The sequence below is a fragment of the Gossypium raimondii genome, chromosome 3, assembly GCF_025698545.1.
Source record: "Gossypium raimondii isolate GPD5lz chromosome 3, ASM2569854v1, whole genome shotgun sequence".
Lineage (NCBI taxonomy): Eukaryota > Viridiplantae > Streptophyta > Magnoliopsida > Malvales > Malvaceae > Gossypium > Gossypium raimondii.
In genome coordinates, this window is record NC_068567.1 from 54570701 (window position 1) to 54590982 (window position 20282).

At 33.7% G+C, this 20282-nt stretch overlaps 1 protein-coding gene across 1 annotated transcript in view; it reads right to left on the minus strand.

The window, feature by feature from the left end:
* Window positions 1-9554: 9554 nt before the first annotated feature.
* Window positions 9555-20282, minus strand: part of LOC105794412 (MLP-like protein 34) — a 53015-nt gene continuing 42287 nt past the window's right edge. The window contains 4 exon segments of the mRNA XM_012623572.2: window positions 9555-10077; window positions 10173-10427; window positions 14206-14415; window positions 14512-14710. Of these exon segments, the coding sequence (XP_012479026.2) occupies window positions 9800-10077; window positions 10173-10427; window positions 14206-14415; window positions 14512-14710 (942 nt within the window). The 3' untranslated portion in view covers window positions 9555-9799.

Below are 20282 nucleotides of genomic sequence, written 5' to 3' on the forward strand. Positions count from 1 at the left end.
TTTTGTGAAAAAAGTCCTTATTTATAGCGGTGTTTGTAGTAGAAGCGCTGCTAAAGATCATGATCTTTAGCGGCGTTTGTGGTAGAAGCGTTGCTAAAGGTCATAGCGGCGTTTGTGGGAAAAGTGCTACTAAATGTCATGATCTTTAACGGCGTTTGTGTGAAAAGCGCCGCTAAAGGTCTTGTTCTATAGCGGTGTTACTTTTAGCGGCGCTAAAGGCCAAAAAAAACGCCGCTAAAAGCCTGTTATGCTTAATTAAATTTCAAAGCCAAAATCTGAATTTATTTGTTTCAAAACATTTTAAATTTAAACCAAAATAATTTGAATAAAGGTAAATATGATGTCAAGATGGACAAAATATTAACTTGTAAGTGATTTTTTGGTGTAATAGTCAAACACTAACAATAAGAACATGTTGAACAATAAATCTTCCTTTGGGCCGATTTATTGTTCACATGTAAAACCGAATAATTATTACATGTTTATTACCATAGTTTCACATGTAATTTTGTTAAATATTAACCTTCCTTTGGGCCGATCAATATTAACGTAGCTTAAGTTACATGCACACAACATTTTACATTTTAAAACAAAATAATTTCAATATTAAAGGTTACTTTGGCAACTTATTATTTCAATTAAGTTATTTTAAAATATATATCAATATATCAATATTCAAATTTAAAATTTACCTAATAGTCAAAAGGTCAAAACTAAAATTTATGGCTGCACTACAGCTTTCAAAAATAACCCAAAATAAGGTTGTCCAAATAGTACAATAAAAAAGTGAAAACCGTAATATTTGACTAATTTCTTTTTCAAAACCATATATGTAAAAACAAACAAAAATAATGTAATGATTCAAGACCAAATAATTAACAAGCACATGTATACATAATTTTGACATAGACAAAACACCAAACAATTCACACATATACATGCATTTAAAATCAAATAGAAAACTCACTTTGCTTATGTCATGTAAATCCAAACATGTATTTATGATTAAACAGGATTCGTATGAATAATTGAAAATATTTTCAAATCAATAAATCTCAAAAATAAAATCGTAATAATTGACATATCCCATAATTCATACCATAAACCATATCAACATAATTCACCAAATATTTGGAACCATAAAACTCCAAAATCTAATAATATAAAATTAAACTTAAAATCAAATTTTTTTAAAAATATATTATGATTCAAAATTAATAACTCAACAACCAATCCGTAGAACCAATTCAACAGACTTGACAACAATATTACAAGCTTAGAGTAGCTCCAAAACATTGAGCGTATCCTCTGAATGTATTGCAAAACCCTTGATAAGTTAGAATAGAATGAGAATGATAATAACAAAGCATATTGTCAAGAATATGTGCAGACAATTGACGACATCGGTCGATACTTTACAAAACAACTTGAATTGATTAACAGTTGGATCACTTGATCCTTGCTCATATTTTAATAGACATATCTAAATAAAAGCAAGAGTAAATTGAGACCTCCAAATTTCATTATTTCCAAACCCAATTGCACTTGAAATCAAGAAAATCGTATTGATCATTGGCTTAACAGGTAAGATTGACAATGTACTGTAGGTCTGTAACTCTATGAGATATAACACATGGTTTAAGCCACAAGGATAAACATGCATATAAATTCTACAATATGTATTGTCAATGGCATAAAAGTTGCAGAGAAAAATATGCGAAAAACTTAAAAGTTGATTTTATTAAAATCTGTATAGATCATGCCAACTCAACGTACATCAGGTAATACAAAGCAATAATACATTGCATGAGTTAGTATAAAACGCAATGATCTTACAAATTTAAATCAATAACAGAATAAATTATAAATTTCGATTCTTCGAATAGCATATGCAAATTTAAATTAATTTATATTTATAAAACCCTAAAACTTTAATATAAAGTTTCAAAACTTAAAACTTTTATCAAGAATCTCAAAGATTCAACTAGTATATAATCGAAATATTAAATACATAAAATTTGAAAATGAATCAATCCAAAAATAATTGAAAATCAATTCATTTTAATGATTCAACACTACGAGACTCGGATGCCACTTGTTAGAACCGAAAAAATATTATATAAAACATTATTAAATAGAATTTATCATGTCAAATCATTAAGAATAAAAATAAATGTAGAAATGCACTTGAATTCATCGATTCTTGAAATCTTGAATCTTATAGTTTTGAGAAGATGGCTATCTCTTTTCTGAAAATGAAATAATAGAAAAGTTACATTATCTAAATTTTGGAGACCATAACCCTAATTTATATAACTTTTGCACATTAACCCTAATTTCTAATTAACCATCATTAAATAGAAATTAGTTACTATAGTATCTACACATATTTGACTCATACTTTATTTAATAATTAAAGCCCAATAAACCTAAACCAAATTAGATCAATTTTTATTTAATTTAATCTTTTATGATAATAAATAATAACATGTAATTAATATTATTATATATGTGATATCTATATTTTCCAACAATACCTAAAAACATTTAACACCCCAATGTAAAACCTTCTTAATTCTTAGCAGAAACAACAAAAACTTCATTGCCACAATATATCAACCACCTTGAAAGCATGATCAAAGAGGTGCCCAAATCTTGTATATAATATCAGACATGGTTAAATGATTAGATAAAGACTTTTAACTGCCTAGGAACCGTGCCATGATTATTAGACTGCTATGAAGATGAGAGCTGAAGGGAATGGGCCAGCTTGTACGCTGTTTAATGAAGCAAAGGACTACACTGGTGAGCTAAGAATAGACAGTACTGCTGAGCTGGGAGAGATGGACGGCAAAGGAATTTAGCTAAGAACTCAGTTATGAACGTGGACCAATGAATTGGTTCACAGCTGTAACTCTATTATTACTTTTTAGAGATTGCCCACGGCATATGTCCAGTGAACTATGAATTTTCATATGTTTTCGGAATGAAATAATCTTTCTTACCTCATTTCTCTACTCTATCTGATCTACATTCACTGTGGGAAAGCGTAAAACTCGGCAATACAAATGGTGGAAGGCACGAAACTTAATACACTGCCGGAGCAGATTCAAATTTTGAAGAGGCAGATGGAAGCAATGAGAGCTGCAGAGAACACTGTGCCTAAATGGTGGGAGGAGCAGCGCATTGGTATTGAAGCCAAGTTTTAGGAGAACCTGGCTTACATGATCAAGATGTATGACAAAAAAAAAATAATTAACTACGTAAATGATTCTAGTTTAAAAACAATCACTCAAATAATTAAAAATGAATAATAAACTTGGGTTAGGGTAATAAATAGTTGGTATTGTGTCGGGTGTTAAAAAAATATTTTTTTTGGATGCTGGGACTAGATGATTGACACCCTTGAATTTTTTTCACCCTGTATCATACTGGTATACATTTATACCAATATTTGAAAAAAAATTTTGGGATGTTAGCACACTGATGGTCGGCACCCCTTTACCAGATAAATCTTTTTAGCACACTGATGGCCGGCACCCCTTTACCAGATAAATTTTTTTTGGGTGCTGACACACCAATGACCGACACCCATTTTAAAATTAAAAAAATTGGGTGCTAAGACACTGATGGCCGGCACCCCAGTATCAAATTTTAAAAAAATTGGGGTACTGGAACATTGATGATAGGCACCTTTGTACCAAAATTTTAAAAAATTTTGGGTGCTAGGACAATGATGGCCGGCACATCAGTACCATATTTAAAAAATATATTTTGAGGTGCTGAGACACTGATGGCCGGCACCCCAATACTAGATTAAAAAAAAAAAGGATGTTAGAACACTGATGGTCAGCACCCTTTTAGTCTATATATATGGAAGTTGTTTGGGTTGTGGTATTGTAATTGAATGGAAAAAAAAGGTTGAGAGTACCATCAAATGAGAGTGTTTGGGAGTCTACCATCAAATGGGAATACCATATTGGAGAGTGTATCATCAAATGGGTGTGATATAGTGGATTGCAGATGGGAGTCTATAATCGAATTTTGAGGTTGAATTATATATGGTCATGTTTTAACGGAGTTGAATTATATACTGTCACATGAACTGTAAATGTTATGCCATCAAAGGTCGGATGACTTTCTTCAACATAGATGGCGAACTGTGTAGGTCAGTTACGGTTAAAGAATATGGTGGGTGAATATGGTCAAAATTACTAAATGCAACCTAGACTTGATTCAAGTAGAAGACGACTAACTGTGGAGAAACTACTATTCAAAATGGTTGTATTATTTTGTATATGTAAATCAATTTTAGTCCGTATTATTTGTTGGTCGAATTTTATATTTTCGTATATCGCTTTTGTAAAATGTTTGTATTATTTTGGATCTGTAAAATATTTTAGTCCGTATTTTTATTGGTCAAATTTTATATTTTCATATATCAATTTTCTAGAATGTTCGTAATAATTTTGGATCTATGCAAAAAATATGTACAAAAAATATTTATGTTGAAAAATATTTACAAATATTTTGTATTCATCTATGCAAACAAATAATTATGTTAAAAATTCAATTTTTGTTTTGGAAGAATAATTACAAAGTAAATATTTACAAAAAAGAATCAAAATTGTCTAGATCTTAGCGATGTCCCCAGCCCCAGAATGTACTGATCTGGTTGCCTCTGTCTGCCAAGGGGTGCACTTGCATGTGGGGATTAGTAAATGCTCGGGTTGGTCTTCGGTGTTTGTACCGGTGTACTAAAAAAGTGGAATAATTGTATGCCTCACCATCGAGTGTGACGGGGTATTGCGAAACCGGAGGGGCTAAGCCAAAAATATCCTCCGCGATAGGTGTATATAGTTACCCTTGAAGGTCCAGGTAGTGTGAGGACAACCTAGAGTGTGCTGAATGTTCAGGCTCGAAGTCGTCGCCAAATATCTCTTCGAGTGAATGAGGTTATTGTTGTTAGGGATGGGAGGTATGCGATGAGGATCTGAATGATTCATATTGTGGCTTAGGGTCGGGGTTTGAGACAAATTATATATTTTCGAATGGTGGAACTCGGTTACGGTGCGGTCGTGTGTTCATCCGTTACCATTGAGAAGATTTCGGTTGTGCGTGTTCCGAGAGCACTATGTATCGACCTTGGAATATGAAGGGCATCTTATTTGCCACGTACCAAGCTACGTACTTGCGCAAAGGAAAGAACCATGTCTTTAAGACAAACAAGGGGGCCCACCTCTTACGTCAGGCATTCTATAGAATAATGTACGGAGCATGTTGGTTTGCCCAATTTATGCATCCCTACCTTTTTTGTCTATATCGTGGAGGGTCTGAGATAGGTTGCATGCATCCGAACTGTCTCAAAACCCGAGCCACTATTGTAGTCGGATGTCCGATACATTGTGCACTATTTGGGTTCGCCCATCTCCCTGACATCCATATCATTTTGAATCCTCGTTGAATGTTCTTGACCTTTAGGATGTCTACGGAGACTACAGTTCGGTAACATCTCGAAAGCAGGTGGTGGAAATTCTCATTTTGAGACATTTGACATTACGGGAAATTCGTTTCCTCAGATATGCAATGTGCGTTGCAGTGTGTATACCTCATCTAGGAATTGTTTGACGTCTAGATTTGCATGCGCACACGCTGCATGAACATGCGTTCACGGATATCGAAGAGTTTGGAACTTCCCACACCTGCAACGCCTATTTCGCAGATCAACTACGTACGACTTGGGTGGAAGACCTGAGCGACGATCGACGTACTCTTGAACCCAGAAAGTTTCCAAGTCATGCCAATACAATGTTGTGTTCATTCTCTGTGCCCCCTCCCCCCGCGTTTACTGTCATGGCCTTTTGGACGGCCTCAACGTACTCGTGCCCGTGCGCTATCTGTTTTACTTGTCTCAGCCCTATCCTTTGCATCAATGTAGCCAGCCTATAGAATGTTACCGGGAAAACAACAAAAATTGGCAGATGACGTGTACGCCTCAAGACTGAGTTCACCTCTTTTACGAGGTTGGTCGTCATCTGACCATACTAAAACCAATCATCATAACTTTGACTCCACTGGCAGTTCTTCATTCTACCCAACCACTACCAGAGATGGCGATTTTCGAGTAACGATGTCATCTGAACTTCAAGTCTTGCGAACCTTTACCTGAATCTTTGGAATTCTAACTCATACCTTGCGTATGCATTTCGAACCAATATTTTAAAAAATTATAGAGTTATAAATTTAGAAAAAAAATTTAAAAAATACAAACTGATAAATCTTGAAAATAATAAAAAAAGATTCTAAAAATAAAATATGAACAAATCAATTTTGGAACAAATTTTTTTACCCATGTTCACGATTTCTCTGCGCCATTCTTTATTCTTGTAATTTTTGTGGAAGTTTACTGCGATGTGTCAGATGCAATAAACAAACCTCCGCGGAACCCCCGAACGCATTATTACAGGAAACAGTCCCTTCGATCTGTCCAGGATGAGGCAAATGTTGTCTTGCCTGACAACGTACCTCCGTATATTTCTTAAAAAAAATTCCAATGACTCGAAGGTCTCACCCTCCACGATGGCGAAAGTGATAGAAAGTACATTCTAGTTTTCGTCTTGTGCAATCACGATCAGAAGTATTTGCGTGTATTTTTCGTAGAGCCTGGTTCCGTCCACCTGCACCAACGACTTGTAGTGAGGGAAAGCTCTAACACACAACTCAAACGTCTAAAACAATCGGTGGAAAACTTGTTTCCTCGATTCTATCTTGCCTCCTGGGCCTCTATGCGACAGCTTTTGCAAATCAATCACCGTTCCCGGTACAGACTCCCGCATGCGGCTACCTACCCTTGAAATTCGTTGTTTGGCGTATCCCAGCCACCATACAACTGTTGCATCGCCATTTACTTCGCCCATCATGCCTTCCTATAGGAAACCCTGTATTTGAATCGAGCTTGCATGTCTGCAATAAAGGTCGATACTGAGATGGTAGGCATGTCTTTCACCAATGGAATGATGTAGTTGCATATGGTTTTTTCATCTATTTTTCGATGGTCTTGTGACATATGAGCGACCTTGCATGTGTAAGGACCTTCTATTTTCTTAATTGTCCACATCTGAGTCCACTGCATTAATGCAGCTCAAACACGCCATTCACAGACCCTTGAGGCTTTCCAACATTCTCCCACATATAAAGACTGCGTTGACTTCGTGACTTTGTAGTCGAAAAAATAGCTTTAAGCTGTACTGTTTTATTGTATGTAAGCAGTCTTTCTTATTATTGAATTGTTGTCCTACGAACAACTCTTTAGCTTTCGATTCTTCATCCAGTAGATGAGCTGACACTATTTTTGGATATTCGGAGAACTCACATGCAACCGTCGCATCAGGATGTACATCAGTCATGAAGGCCCCGGGATTATTACGGATAACTATATCGAATCCCATGTTCCCGGCTGAATAGGGGTGTATATCTTCACCCTCCATCGCGCATTGATCGTCTATGTCTTTACAGATGTCATCCAAATCAGGGTCACTGAAATCTTCATTACCATGGTAGGATTGCTCTTCATTATCGAACCCTTCATCACCATCTTCTATGGTGGCCAACACCTCTGGATTAATCTCTAGATAAGGACACGAGATTAGGATGTTATACGAATATCCATCGTAGTTTGGATTTTTGGGAGTTTGCAGTGACTGATCTTTCCAGCTCCATTTCTGAGAACTTGAGCAGATCTGTTGAAATCGAAATTTGTAAAATAATATCAACATTTGCTTCCCGCAACGAGTAGCTTTCTTTGTACTAATCTTCTGTTTCAAATCCTCCAGTAGAACACGCTTGTTGATCTCATTCTGATTTTTTGCCGGCTTTGAAAGACACAACCTTCTTCAGCTGTATTTACCATTTCTCCATTGAAATGAATATAAACAAACAAAATTTGGAAACTTATCTTCAACAATTTCTGCTTGCTCCTCAACAAACAAAACACGGATATTCTTAATATCAATTTTCAACTGATAAAGTAAACAAAAAGCTCAAATGGAGGACAAAACACCTCTATATATTGAAGGGGTGCCGGCCATTAGTGTCTCAGCACCCAATTTTTTTTAAATCTGGTACCAAGGTGTCGACCATTAGTGTCCCAGCACCCAAATTTTTTATTTTTTTAAAAAAATCGGGTATAAGGGTGCCGACCATTAGTGTCCTAACACCCATTTGTTTTTTAATTTTAAAATGGGTGCCAGCCATTGGTGTGTCAGTAACCAAAAAAAAGTATTTTTTTAATCTGGTAAAGGGGTGCCGGCAATCAGTGTGTCATCACCCAAATTTGTTTTTTCAAATACTGCTATAAACGTATATCAATATAATACGGGGTGAAAAAAAATATAAGGGTGCCGCCCATCTAGTCCCCAACACCAAAAGAATTATCTTTTTAACACCTGACACAATAATTAGGCAATAATTAGTCCCCAACCCAACTTTATTATTCGTTTTAAATTATTTGGGTGATTGTTTTTAAACCAGGGTATTTACATAATTAATTATTATTTTTAAGTCATTTAGGTAAAATAGCCCCAAATCTTGTATATAATATCAAACATGGTTAAATGATTAGATAAAGACTTTAAACTGCCTAGGAACCGTGCCATGATTATTAGACTGCTATGAAGATGAGAGCTGAAGGGAATGGGCCGGCTTGTAGGCTGTTTAATGAAGCAGAGAAGGACTACTCTGGTGAGCTAAGAACAGACAGTACTGCTGAGCTGGGAGAGATGGACGGCAAAGGAATTTAGCTAAGAATTCAGTTATGAACGTGGAAAAATGAATTGGTTTACAGCTGTAACTCTTTTATTACTTTTTAGAAATTGCCCACAGTATATGTCCAGTGAACTATGAATTTTCATATGTTTTTGGAATGAAATAACCTTTCTTACCTCATTTCTCTACTCTATGTTATCTACATTCACTCTGGGAAAGCGTAAAACTCAGCAACAAATGGTGGACGGCACGAAACTTAATACACTGCCGGAGCAGATTCAAAGTTTGCAGAGGCAGATGGAAGCAATGAGAACTGCAGAGAACACTGTGCCTAAATGGTGGGAGGAGCAGGGCATTGGTAGTCAAGTTTCAGGAGAACCAGGCTTATATTATCAAGATGTATGACCCAAAAAAAAATTAATTATGTAAATGATCTTAGTTTAAAAACAATCATCACAATTTAATGATTGATTGTGAAATTTATAGTTAATAAAATACGTAGGAAATGAATGTTTCAAATGCATATATATAATTTCCAATTGAATTTTTACGGTAAATTAATTTTTGTTTTGGTTACTAGAAAACATATTTCACGAAATCTATTTGCAAACTTAGAACTTCATTAACATTTATTTATGAATTAAATACTTCTAAATGTTCACTATCTCATTGTCTTAATCTCAAATGAGACATTGCAAGTTAGCATTTTTCCCTTAACGCAAAAGTTTTATTGAAACCCAAATATCTTCGGAAAAATAATAGCTCAAAAATGAAAAGAGAAAGAGTGGAAATAGATTACGAAATCATACTTACTTATATTCATTAGAACACAAATAAAAGCATAGGATACATTGAATTTTAACATAATTAAATAGACAAACATGCAAGAAATACAAAGCTCCCTCCCCTTGACTGCATATTGATCTAAACATACATATTCATATCAAAATACATGAGAAAGGAAGCTGTCACTTTATTCATTAAATAGATGAACAGTGCTTCAAGTAGCGGTAACAATAGCAACATGCGATATTGTTTAGTTTGCTTGGATGAGGTGGGCGTCAATGTCTTTGGAGATATCTTGAACCAATTGCAGTAGAGTCTCAGGGTGCGCAATCCCATCGTGCAGCTTCTCGTATTCCAAAGTCCAGTGCACTACGCTGCCACTATCCTCGCTCTTGGGCGAAACTAGAATCGTGGCTACAAAGCTCTTGTACTCTTCCATTAGATCTCCTTCGATCACTCTGAAAGTGATCAAATTCTTATCAGGGTCTACCGCTTCCACTACTTCCTTTGCCTTTTTAGCCTTTCCATCTAAACAAACAACCTTTTTCTTTAACAAAACAAAAAGAGCAACAAATCAAGTGATAAGCATGAAAAGAAATTGGGTTTGTTATGTTATATCATACCATGCACATAACTCCAATGGACAATGGTACCGACTTTCCCCCATTCACCTTCATGTAGATCGCATCCTTGAATCTTGTCATAGCAAGTATGGTGCACGTGATGTGGTTTGTGGGCGAACATTTCATGGAACTGCTCGGGAGAAGCCTTAATATCTACATCTGCCTCAAGCTTACCTGTAAGAGTTGAAGATGCCATTGTATCACCAACAATGTTTGATGTGGGAGTGGTTTGTTTGATGTTTAGGCTAGGCATTATTTATAGACCGATGTCAATGTCTAAAGCAATAATCCTCTCCAAATGATACTACTCAATTTCCTATTCGTTCACCAATTATCATTTAACATATATTTAATTTTGCACACTTGGTTTACTTATTGAATCTTCTTTGAACCAAAAATATAAAAGTTTGATTTTACTCAAATTTTATTCATGAATATTTAAAATATTAAATCTTGGATTCACTTATTTGATTCTTTTTTTATGCTTTTCATATCCATTTTACGATTTATGTTCAGCGTTTATGACTACTCTTTCCAACAATGTCATTTTCGAGATTCAAATCTACATTCTCTTGGGAGTATAATGTGCTTTACCACTGTACCCAATACTTAATTTGATGAACATAAATAATTAACGTTTTAATAAATGGAAAAAATATTTTATGTAAATAAATAAGTTTGAACATGGTACCAACATTATACTAAACATAATAAAAACAAAGGACAACATGGCACAATTCAAAAATTAAAGAAAACACAACATTATATATTGCATTATCAAAATATGTTAAATTCTAAATTTATATAAATTTGTGACACCTAATTGTACAAATTGATCATTTTAATGTCTATATGGGCTAATTCATTTAAGCTGTATTATTATTATTATTATTAAAAACTAGATGATCATACAAAAAGTTAAAGTTATAGAAATATTTCATAAAAAAAGTTATAAAAGTGTAGTTTTGTATTAGAATAAGTTGATTATTTCTTAAATATAATAATTATAAGCATAAGCATAATGTAGCACCTTGCAATTTTTTATTTTGAAATTGTTAAATTCAGTTAAATGAATTAATTTGGTTCAGTGATTTAGTGTTGTGTTTGTGTGCGAGAGGTTTTGTGTTTGATTCATTTCCCTTAAATTTTGATTATTTTGTCCCAACCCCTGACTTAGAATATCTGGCTTATTGTAACACCCCTTACTCGTGTCCGACACTGGAACAGGGTACGAGACATTACCGGACTTAAACACATGATCAACCATTTCAAACTAAAACATGTATAGTTCAATATCTACCACAACCATCACACTCAGATTTACTTTGCATACTTAATCATTCATACTATTATTTTATTACTTCAACCCCTATACATGCCATATAAATCAAAAAGATGTTTAACAAAATCTATCGGAGTAAATCTGGATAGTGTGATCCTTGATGTAGATCCGATCCTCCAAACATATATATACGTCAATCTACAAGAAACAATAAACACACACAAGTAAGCTTACAGAAAGCTTAGTAAGTTCATAGGCTCATAATAAAATCTCACCAAAATTTCACTAAAAATTATAATATACAAGTATAATACAACAGTTCCTGCCAACCACAATCTCAAACAATGAATTTACTCAATCGAGCTCAATATCAAATATCAACTTATATTCCAACATTTAACTTCAATTGTACTTACAAATACTTGTCAAATTAAGGATTGTCTTACGGATTTGAGTACATCGTTTGCCCAGTGCTATGATTTGTTTGAATCCTTTACAATGCTATAACTCAGTATGGTTTTCTTCACTGAAATACCATACCTACTTTTCACAACTCAATATGGTTTTCGTTGCTGAAATACCATACCTACGTTTCACAACTCAGTATGGTTTTCTTTACTGAATTACCATACCTATGTTCCACACTTTGCCATGGATCCACCATGGACTTATTCGTTAATTCATTACTAGTTACTGAACGTAAGTACTCAATCCTGCGTATCTCTTAATTTGAACTTACAATTTGATTTTCACATTTTTACAGTAATCATAATTCAACAACAATACACGAATAATATATTATATAATTCCCACATTAGCAATTAGTCATAAAATTTCAGCCGTGTGAACTTACCTGGGCCAATTTGTAGGAGTTGTAAAAGTTCATGGACTAGTTTAATATTTTCTCTTTTCCGCGTTTATCTTTAGATTCCTGATCTATAATATAAATTTTCTCATTCATTAACATCTAACACAATACTAATTCACTTCGCAATTTATGCCCTTCAATTTTCAAAATTACACTTTTACCCCAAAATTTATAGTTTTTACAATTTAGTCCCTACTCAATTAACACTTTAATTGAACTAATTATTCCTTAAATAACACTTTATCTAATGATTTTAGGCTATTATGCAGCCTTTGATATTCATAATTTCAGTACAAAACCCCAATTCCTAGCTTTTTCACAATTAAGTCCTAAAATCATTTTCTACTAAAATCACTTAATAAAATCATAATATAATGAAATTAGGGCTTAAAATATATGATAATTCATCATAAAATTCCAGTACTTCTTCATGGAAACTTACAAAATCATCCATGGAATCAAAAACTAATGAATTCAATAGTTGGACCTAGTTGTAAAAGTCTCAAAACATAAAATTTCAAAGAAAAAGCAAGAATTGAACTCACATGGTATAAAAATATGAGAAACCAGCTTGTTTCAGACCTCCTATGGCGTATTTGCTGATGAATTATGAAGAAATCTCTAGATTTTTCAATTTTGTCTTTGTTTTATATGTTTAATTTGCAAAATTTCCAATTTTGCCCTTGTTTCTCCTTATTTTCCTGCTGCTTTTCTTACCCAAACCGTCCAGCCCATATAATTTGGGCCTAATTGCCTTTTAAATCCCTCCTTATTAGTCACTTAAGCTATTTAATCATAATTTAACAAATTTTGCACTATTCTCAATTTTGTTCTTTTTAATTAATTGACCATCCAAACATTAGAATTTTCTAACGAAACTTTAATACCAACTCTATGACACTCTATAAATATTTCTAAAAATATTTATGGCTCGGTTTATGAGTTTGAGGTTTTAATTTGATACCTCGTTTTAGACCCAATTTACTTTTTAATTTCTTTTTAAATCACAAAATTCACTAATCCAAAATTCTTCTATAATCACACTTGACTCATATGTATTTATTTATTAAATTTTAAAACTCACTAGTCGGATTTAGTGATCTCGGATCACTATTTCCGACACCACTTAAAATTAGGCTTTTACACTTATTTTTAATTATTGAGTAGTTTTTAACAAGAATGAGCTTGTTGGTTTAATGGTAAGGCTTTAGCTTACCCATGAGTCTTGTGGTCAAATCTTAAGTGCTCAAAGTAGAAATATTTTTGCTCTCTTTGTTGTGCTCTCTGTTTTCCATTTTTCTTTTTGGTTTTCCTCAATTCTATTTGTGTTCCTAAAACTTTCTTTCTCTATCGTTTATCTTTTGCGATTATTCTTTCATTTATTTTTGTCATTAATCATCTTGTTTGGTCTTTTACCGTCACTCTGTCTTTCCATTGATTAAACCATTATTTACGCACCCTTATTCTCTGTCTCTCTATTTTATGCTCTTTTTCTTACGTATTGGTCGTGTGTGATTGGTGTGTTAAGTTTCTGTGTGGAAATATCTAGTAAGTAAGATTTATTTTCAGTTGGTGATTTCTGTTTTGATGCGATTTCTCGTGGATGGTTAGTATTCTGTGTTGTTGTTAATTGGAGTGGTCTGATTATGTCAGTGTTTTTGATAGGAGAAGATCGTGAGACACACCCTCCTCCCGCGAGTTGAGGGCCTTTGAACTGCTCCTTCTTGGGGTAAGTGTTTGAATGCTGAGTTATTGACTAATTTCGGCTAGGGTCGAATACCCTATTGTTTAGGCCGAACAAGTGATTTAGTTTCAGTACATTGTTACTAATTGATTTGTTTTAGATGCCATTCATAGGGTCTAGAAGTGTGTTGTTGTGTCGCTGTTCAGAAAAATCCCATCGTGCATCTTCTCGTATTCCAAAGTCCAGTGCATTATGCTGCCATTACCCTCGCACTTGGGCGAAACTTGAATCGTGACTATGGAGCTCTTGTACTCTTTCATTAGATCTCCTTCGATCATTTTGAAAGTGACCAAATTCTTATTAGAGTCTACCGCTTCCTCTATTACCTTTGCATTTTTAGCCTTTTCATCTAAACAAACAATATTTTTTCTTTAACAAAACAAAAAGAGCAACAAATCAAGCAATAAGCATGAAAAGAAATTGGGTTTGTTATGTTATATCATACCATTCACATAACTCTAGTGGATAATGCTACCGACTTTCTCCCATTCACCTTTATGTAAATCACATCCTTGAACCTTGTCATAGCAAGTATGGTGCACATGGTGCAGTTTGTGGGCGAACATTTCACAGAACTGCTCGGGAGAAGCCTTAATCTCTACATCTACCTCAAGGTTACCAATAAGAGTTGAAGACGCCATTGTCTCACCAGCAATGTTTGATGTGGGACTGGTTTGTTTGATGTTTAGACTAGGCATTATTTATAGACCGGTGTCAATGTTTAGGGCAATAATCCTTTCCAAATGATACTACTCAATTCCCTATTCATTCACCAATTGTCATTAATCATATTTTGAATTTCGCACACTTGGTTTACTTATTGAATCTTCGTTGAACCAAGAATATAAAAGTTTGATTTTACTCAAAATTTATTCACAAATATTTAAAATAATAAATCTTGCATTCACTTATTAGGTTTTTTTTTTTATACTTTTCATATGCTAAGGGTTTATGGCTACTCTTTTCAACAATGTCATCTTCAATATTCAAATCTACATTCACTTGAGAGTATAATGTGCTTTACTACTATACCGATACTTAATTTGATGAACATAAAAATCATTTTTTAATAAATGGAAAAAATATTTTATGTAAATAAATAAGTTTAAACATGGTACCAACATTATAATAAACATAATAAAAACAAAGTACAACATGATAAAATTCGAAAATTAAAGTTGCATCATCAAAATATGTTAGATTCAAAATTTACATAAATTTGTGACACCTAATTGTAGCATTTGGGAGTATACCTAACAAGATATAAATATATCAACTATTGGATATTATTTTATTTTTATGAGATGAGTTCTGTATCTATGTAAAACCAAATCAATTTATTCATATTATCAATAAATATTATATTTAATATTAAATCATTTACTAGTTTCTAGTTCGATGAATTTTTTAATTCCACTCAACTATATGGAAAATAAATATATATACCTCTTTATTAATTTGATTTTAAATTATTGAGTACCATTAGTAAGTGCGGAGACGCGAGACCAACCAGCTAAGCAATATGTTAAAGTTAGGAACGTGGCTGAATAAAACTTTTGCTATTAACAATATCCAACTTATAAAATTTGCTTTTTGGCTGATTTTAATATATAATCCAATTTACTGCTAATTAATTGCAATTTCCAAAACCCATTTCTGAAAAAAAAAAAAAACCAATTGTCACCTTATTGAATTTTGCTAATAACATTAATATTAGTTGAGATGAATATTAAATTTTTTGTTTTAACTTGTTTTTCAAGAAAAGAGTTTTCAAAATTTTAAGTATTTTGTAAAATAGTGAGAAATAAATGATAGTTTTCTAAATTAAATGGTATGCAAATATTAGAGTCACTATTAAATGTCAAACATAAAATAAATAAGCGAACAAATCTCAAACCTAAGATATTAAAGCCAGAAAATGCTTAATAATTACAAACCCAAAAATAAACGATTAAGGAAATTTTTTAATGAAACTATTAAACAAAATAAGCTGCTAATCTGAGATTCCTCTGACGCCATTCGGAGTCCTAGTTTTCTGCGCTACTTGAAAGGTAAAAAAAAGGGGGCAATGAATTTACAACGACTCAATGTGAGACTAACCTTGTAATGCCCCAAATTTTTTTTTTAGATTTTTAAGTGTGTATGTTTGTTAAGTAATTTGGTTTGGTATGGTGGTTAAGCGTCGTAGATGTTTGCCTCTGATATTGTGTTTGAATCCTGTGCAAGTGTGGAATATGTTTCTGGGGGCCAGAGTTTTATTTAAATTCTATAAAATATCTGGGGGTTGTATTGGGATTAAATCTTTTATTTTTTATTTTATTTTATTAATCAAATCCCAATTTTTTTTCCTTTTGGCAACCGTCAAAACCACCCTCTCTTTGGCTGCACATTTATTTCCCTTCTTTCAACTTTGTTTTACACTTTTCTTTTTTATTATTTTCCTTCTTTTTCCCTTTGCTAAAGCGAGAAAGGATTGTATGAAACTGTGATTCCACGTCATCCCTATCTCTTTCCAATAGGAGAATGACAAATCAGATTTTTCCTCCTATTTTCAATATTTTTAGTTGAATTTGAATTTTTTTAGGAGGAAAAAACTGATTAGGGTTACGAAGCATGACCGTACAATTGGAAGCATTTAAACATCATAACATTCAGTAATATAAATATATCAAAAACCATTCATTCTCATACATTTCATCCCTAAATCGAGCCCACGATGCTCTAAAAATAGATTGGGAGCAATTCGAGACTAATTTGAAACAAAACAGGAAGTTTAGGGAAAAGTAACAAAATTTTAAAACATAGGCCACACGGTCGTGTAGCCAGGTTGTGTGGAATCACCCTAGGCCGTGTCAATTTTGAACAAGGGGCACACGGTCATGTCCCAGCCTGTGTCCTCACCAGTGTAACTCTCTAATTAGGGTCACACGCCCGTGTCACACGCCCGTGTACCGGGTTGTGTCACACGCCCGTGTGCCAGGCCGTGTAACTTTCTGAGTTGCCCCACATGCCCGTGTGCCAGTTCATGTGTTAGGCCGTGTAACTTACTGACTTGGATACTAAGGAACTCTCAAATGACACATGGTTGTGACGCTAGGACGTGTGCCTCACACAACTAAGTCACATGCTTGTGTCTCGGCCCGTGTGAACCTAAAATTCACCTAGAATCAAACCATTTCAATATCATATCATGCATAACTCCTCAAACCATTTAAGCACACATTCAAGGGGTTCATACACCATTTAAACTTGCATAAACATACCATTCCAAGCATCCTAAATCACCTAACGAATATGCCATTCAAAGGCACGACAATTATAGCAAAACAACATTCACTAAAACATGATAACCTTACCTAATTCCATGCATAAACTGTAACAGCCCGATTCTAGGCCTAGTCGGAAGAGTGGTTTCGGGACCACAAATCCGACAAGGGAAAATATGATTATTATTATATTTTTATGGTCTATAATTTTACGGAAAAAATTCATAAAAATTTCGTTCAAAAATTTCGACGTTTGGGCACTCAATTTAGTGAAAAGGACTAAATTGTAAAAAGTGCCAAAGTTGAATTCTACATGTTAGAAGTGTCTAATTGTTATGAGATTATAATTTGGGGGTCCTTATGTGGTAATTAGACCATTAGTTAATTGATGGACAAAAATAGACATAAGAAATGGGTGAAATAGATTTTTTTTAAATGGGGGCATTTTAGTCATTTGGTAATAAAAAGAAATAAAATGGGAAAAAGATGAAGAAATGGTGTCATCTTCTCCATAGTTGCTTCCAAATTTTGGAAGACACCATAGCTAGGGTTTCTTTTCTTTCTCAAGCTCATAGTAAGTGCATCTTAGCCCCGTTTTTAATGTTCTTTGCATTTTTGAAATCCTCGTAGCTCAGTTTAGATTATTTTATCAATAATTCATGTTAGGGTTTATATTTGGAAAAATACCCATAGGTGAAAAGTGTTTATTTTTCTGTTTTATGGTGGTATATGAAGCTAGAAATTATGTTAAACAACTTTTGCTAAGCGATTTTAAACGAAAACGGGTAAATTGACATAATCGATAAAAATTGTTAATGTTAAAAAGTATGTGCTAGAGTGAGAATTTGATGTTTCCATAGAAGGGAAAAATGTTCAGCATGTCATAAAACATAAGAATAAGTGATGAATTTTAATTTCCAAGCTTGGAGACAAAAGTGTAATTATGTAAAATTTTGGGGGCAAAATTGTAATTTTTCAAAAAGTTGAGTGGTGGATTATTTCAATAAATGTGAACATTAAATGAGTTAAATTTGCCATTATAGATCAAGAAAAACGAGAAGACTACCTCAAACGGGGAAAAGAGAAGATAGTGGAGTAAATTGCAAAATTTCGATATTTTGCACCGAGGTAAGTAAACATGTGAAATAATGCATTATTTTCATATTATTTGATATGTGTTGAGATTTATTTGAACATAGAATAAATATTTGGCAAAGATTCTAAAAAAAAATGTGGCTAAGTGGGGAAAGGTGGTAAAGTGTTGAAAAATACGGTTTCCGGTTGAACACTCGGAATAGGCCGGATTACATTGAATAAAAAGGGGGTTGCTAAGTGCTGATTCCCCCAAGGGGTTGCTAAGTGCTGATTCCCCTATTCATTGGTGGTTGCTAAGTGCTGATTCCACCGTATTTTAAATATGAAGGGGGTTGCTAAGTGCTGATTCCCCCAAGGGGTTGCTAAGTGCTGATTCCCCGACTCATTGGTGGTTGCTAAGTGCTGATTCCACCGTATTTTAAATTTTAAGGGGGTTGCTAAGTGCTGATTCCCCCAAGGGGTTGCTAAGTGTTGATTCCCCGACTCATTGGTGGTTGCTAAGTGCTGATTCCACCGTATTTTAAATTTGAAGGGGGTTGCTAAGTGCTGATTCCCCGACTCATTGGTGGTTGCTAAGTGTTGATTCCACCGTATCTTAAATGTGAAGGGGGTTGCTAAGTGCTGATTCCCCGAATCATTGGTGGTTGCTAAGTGCTGAACCCACCGTATCTTAAATGTGAAAGGGGTTGCTAAGTGCTGATTCCCCCACTCATTGGTGGTTGCTAAGTGCTGAATCCACCGATAACGGTTAACATTCCGAGTGTTCAATGAGTAAATTGGGAAGGTGAATATTTATATGTGGTGGACAAGTTTATGGGAGGAATATTGGGTTTGATACTAAATCGACCCATGTATAAGGTGAGAGGAAGTATCAAAAACTACAAAAGAGCAAATTAAATATAAAACTATTTTGAACAACAGCAGTTGGGCAAATTTGAAAAATCACCATAAATGGTGGAAAATGAATTGGAGGTTGAATAATATATGAAATTAAAGATGAGTGAGTCTATTTTCATATGAAATAAAGAGAGAAAACAAAAGAGTTGTATATTTGGGAATATTTGAATTTATTTGAGACAGGGCTGGATTGATTTCGAAATCCCCTGTTCCAAATTTGGAAAATCACCAAAAATTGTACAAAAATAATTATGGCCTGAAATTTATATGCTTGGATTACTTATTGAATTTATTTTTAATAGAAACAAACGATACCATTTTTTGAATTTTTTACGGAGAGTTAAGTAAATTTTAGTAAAGGGAGGTCAGAACCGTCGGGCAGTGAAACAGGGGAATCTTTAAAGAATAAATTGTACTAATTTGCTACATAAAAAATTCTAAAAATTTTATGGTAGAAAGTTATATGAGTCTAGTTTCGGGGAAAATTTACGAAACTTAATTTGGAGTTCTCTAGCGTCAGAAAAAAAAATTAGCATCGGTGACGCAGAAAGATAATTTGCTGGAAATTAAACGAACCCTGAAATTTATGTGATTAAAATTATGTTGCTATGAAATCATGTGAGAAATTTATTTATTTGTCATATGTTTACTTACTAAGCTATATGCTTACTCGTTTTTATTTTCCCTTGATTGTAGTGACATCAGCCATTTTGGAATTTGGACGAAGTCAGGAAATCATCCACACTATCATCAACTTTTTGGGTATTTTGTAATTAATAGTTTGAAATATGGCATTTATAGATGACTTTATGTGAAGTGGTGCAAATATATATATAGTGTTGTTCGGTTGAATATGTTGGTGATTATTAATGGAAAAATTATGTCTGAACATATATCTGTAATTGGTTGGAAATATTAAAGTTGTTTGAAATTATTTTTGGAAAGTTGCAGGGGGTTT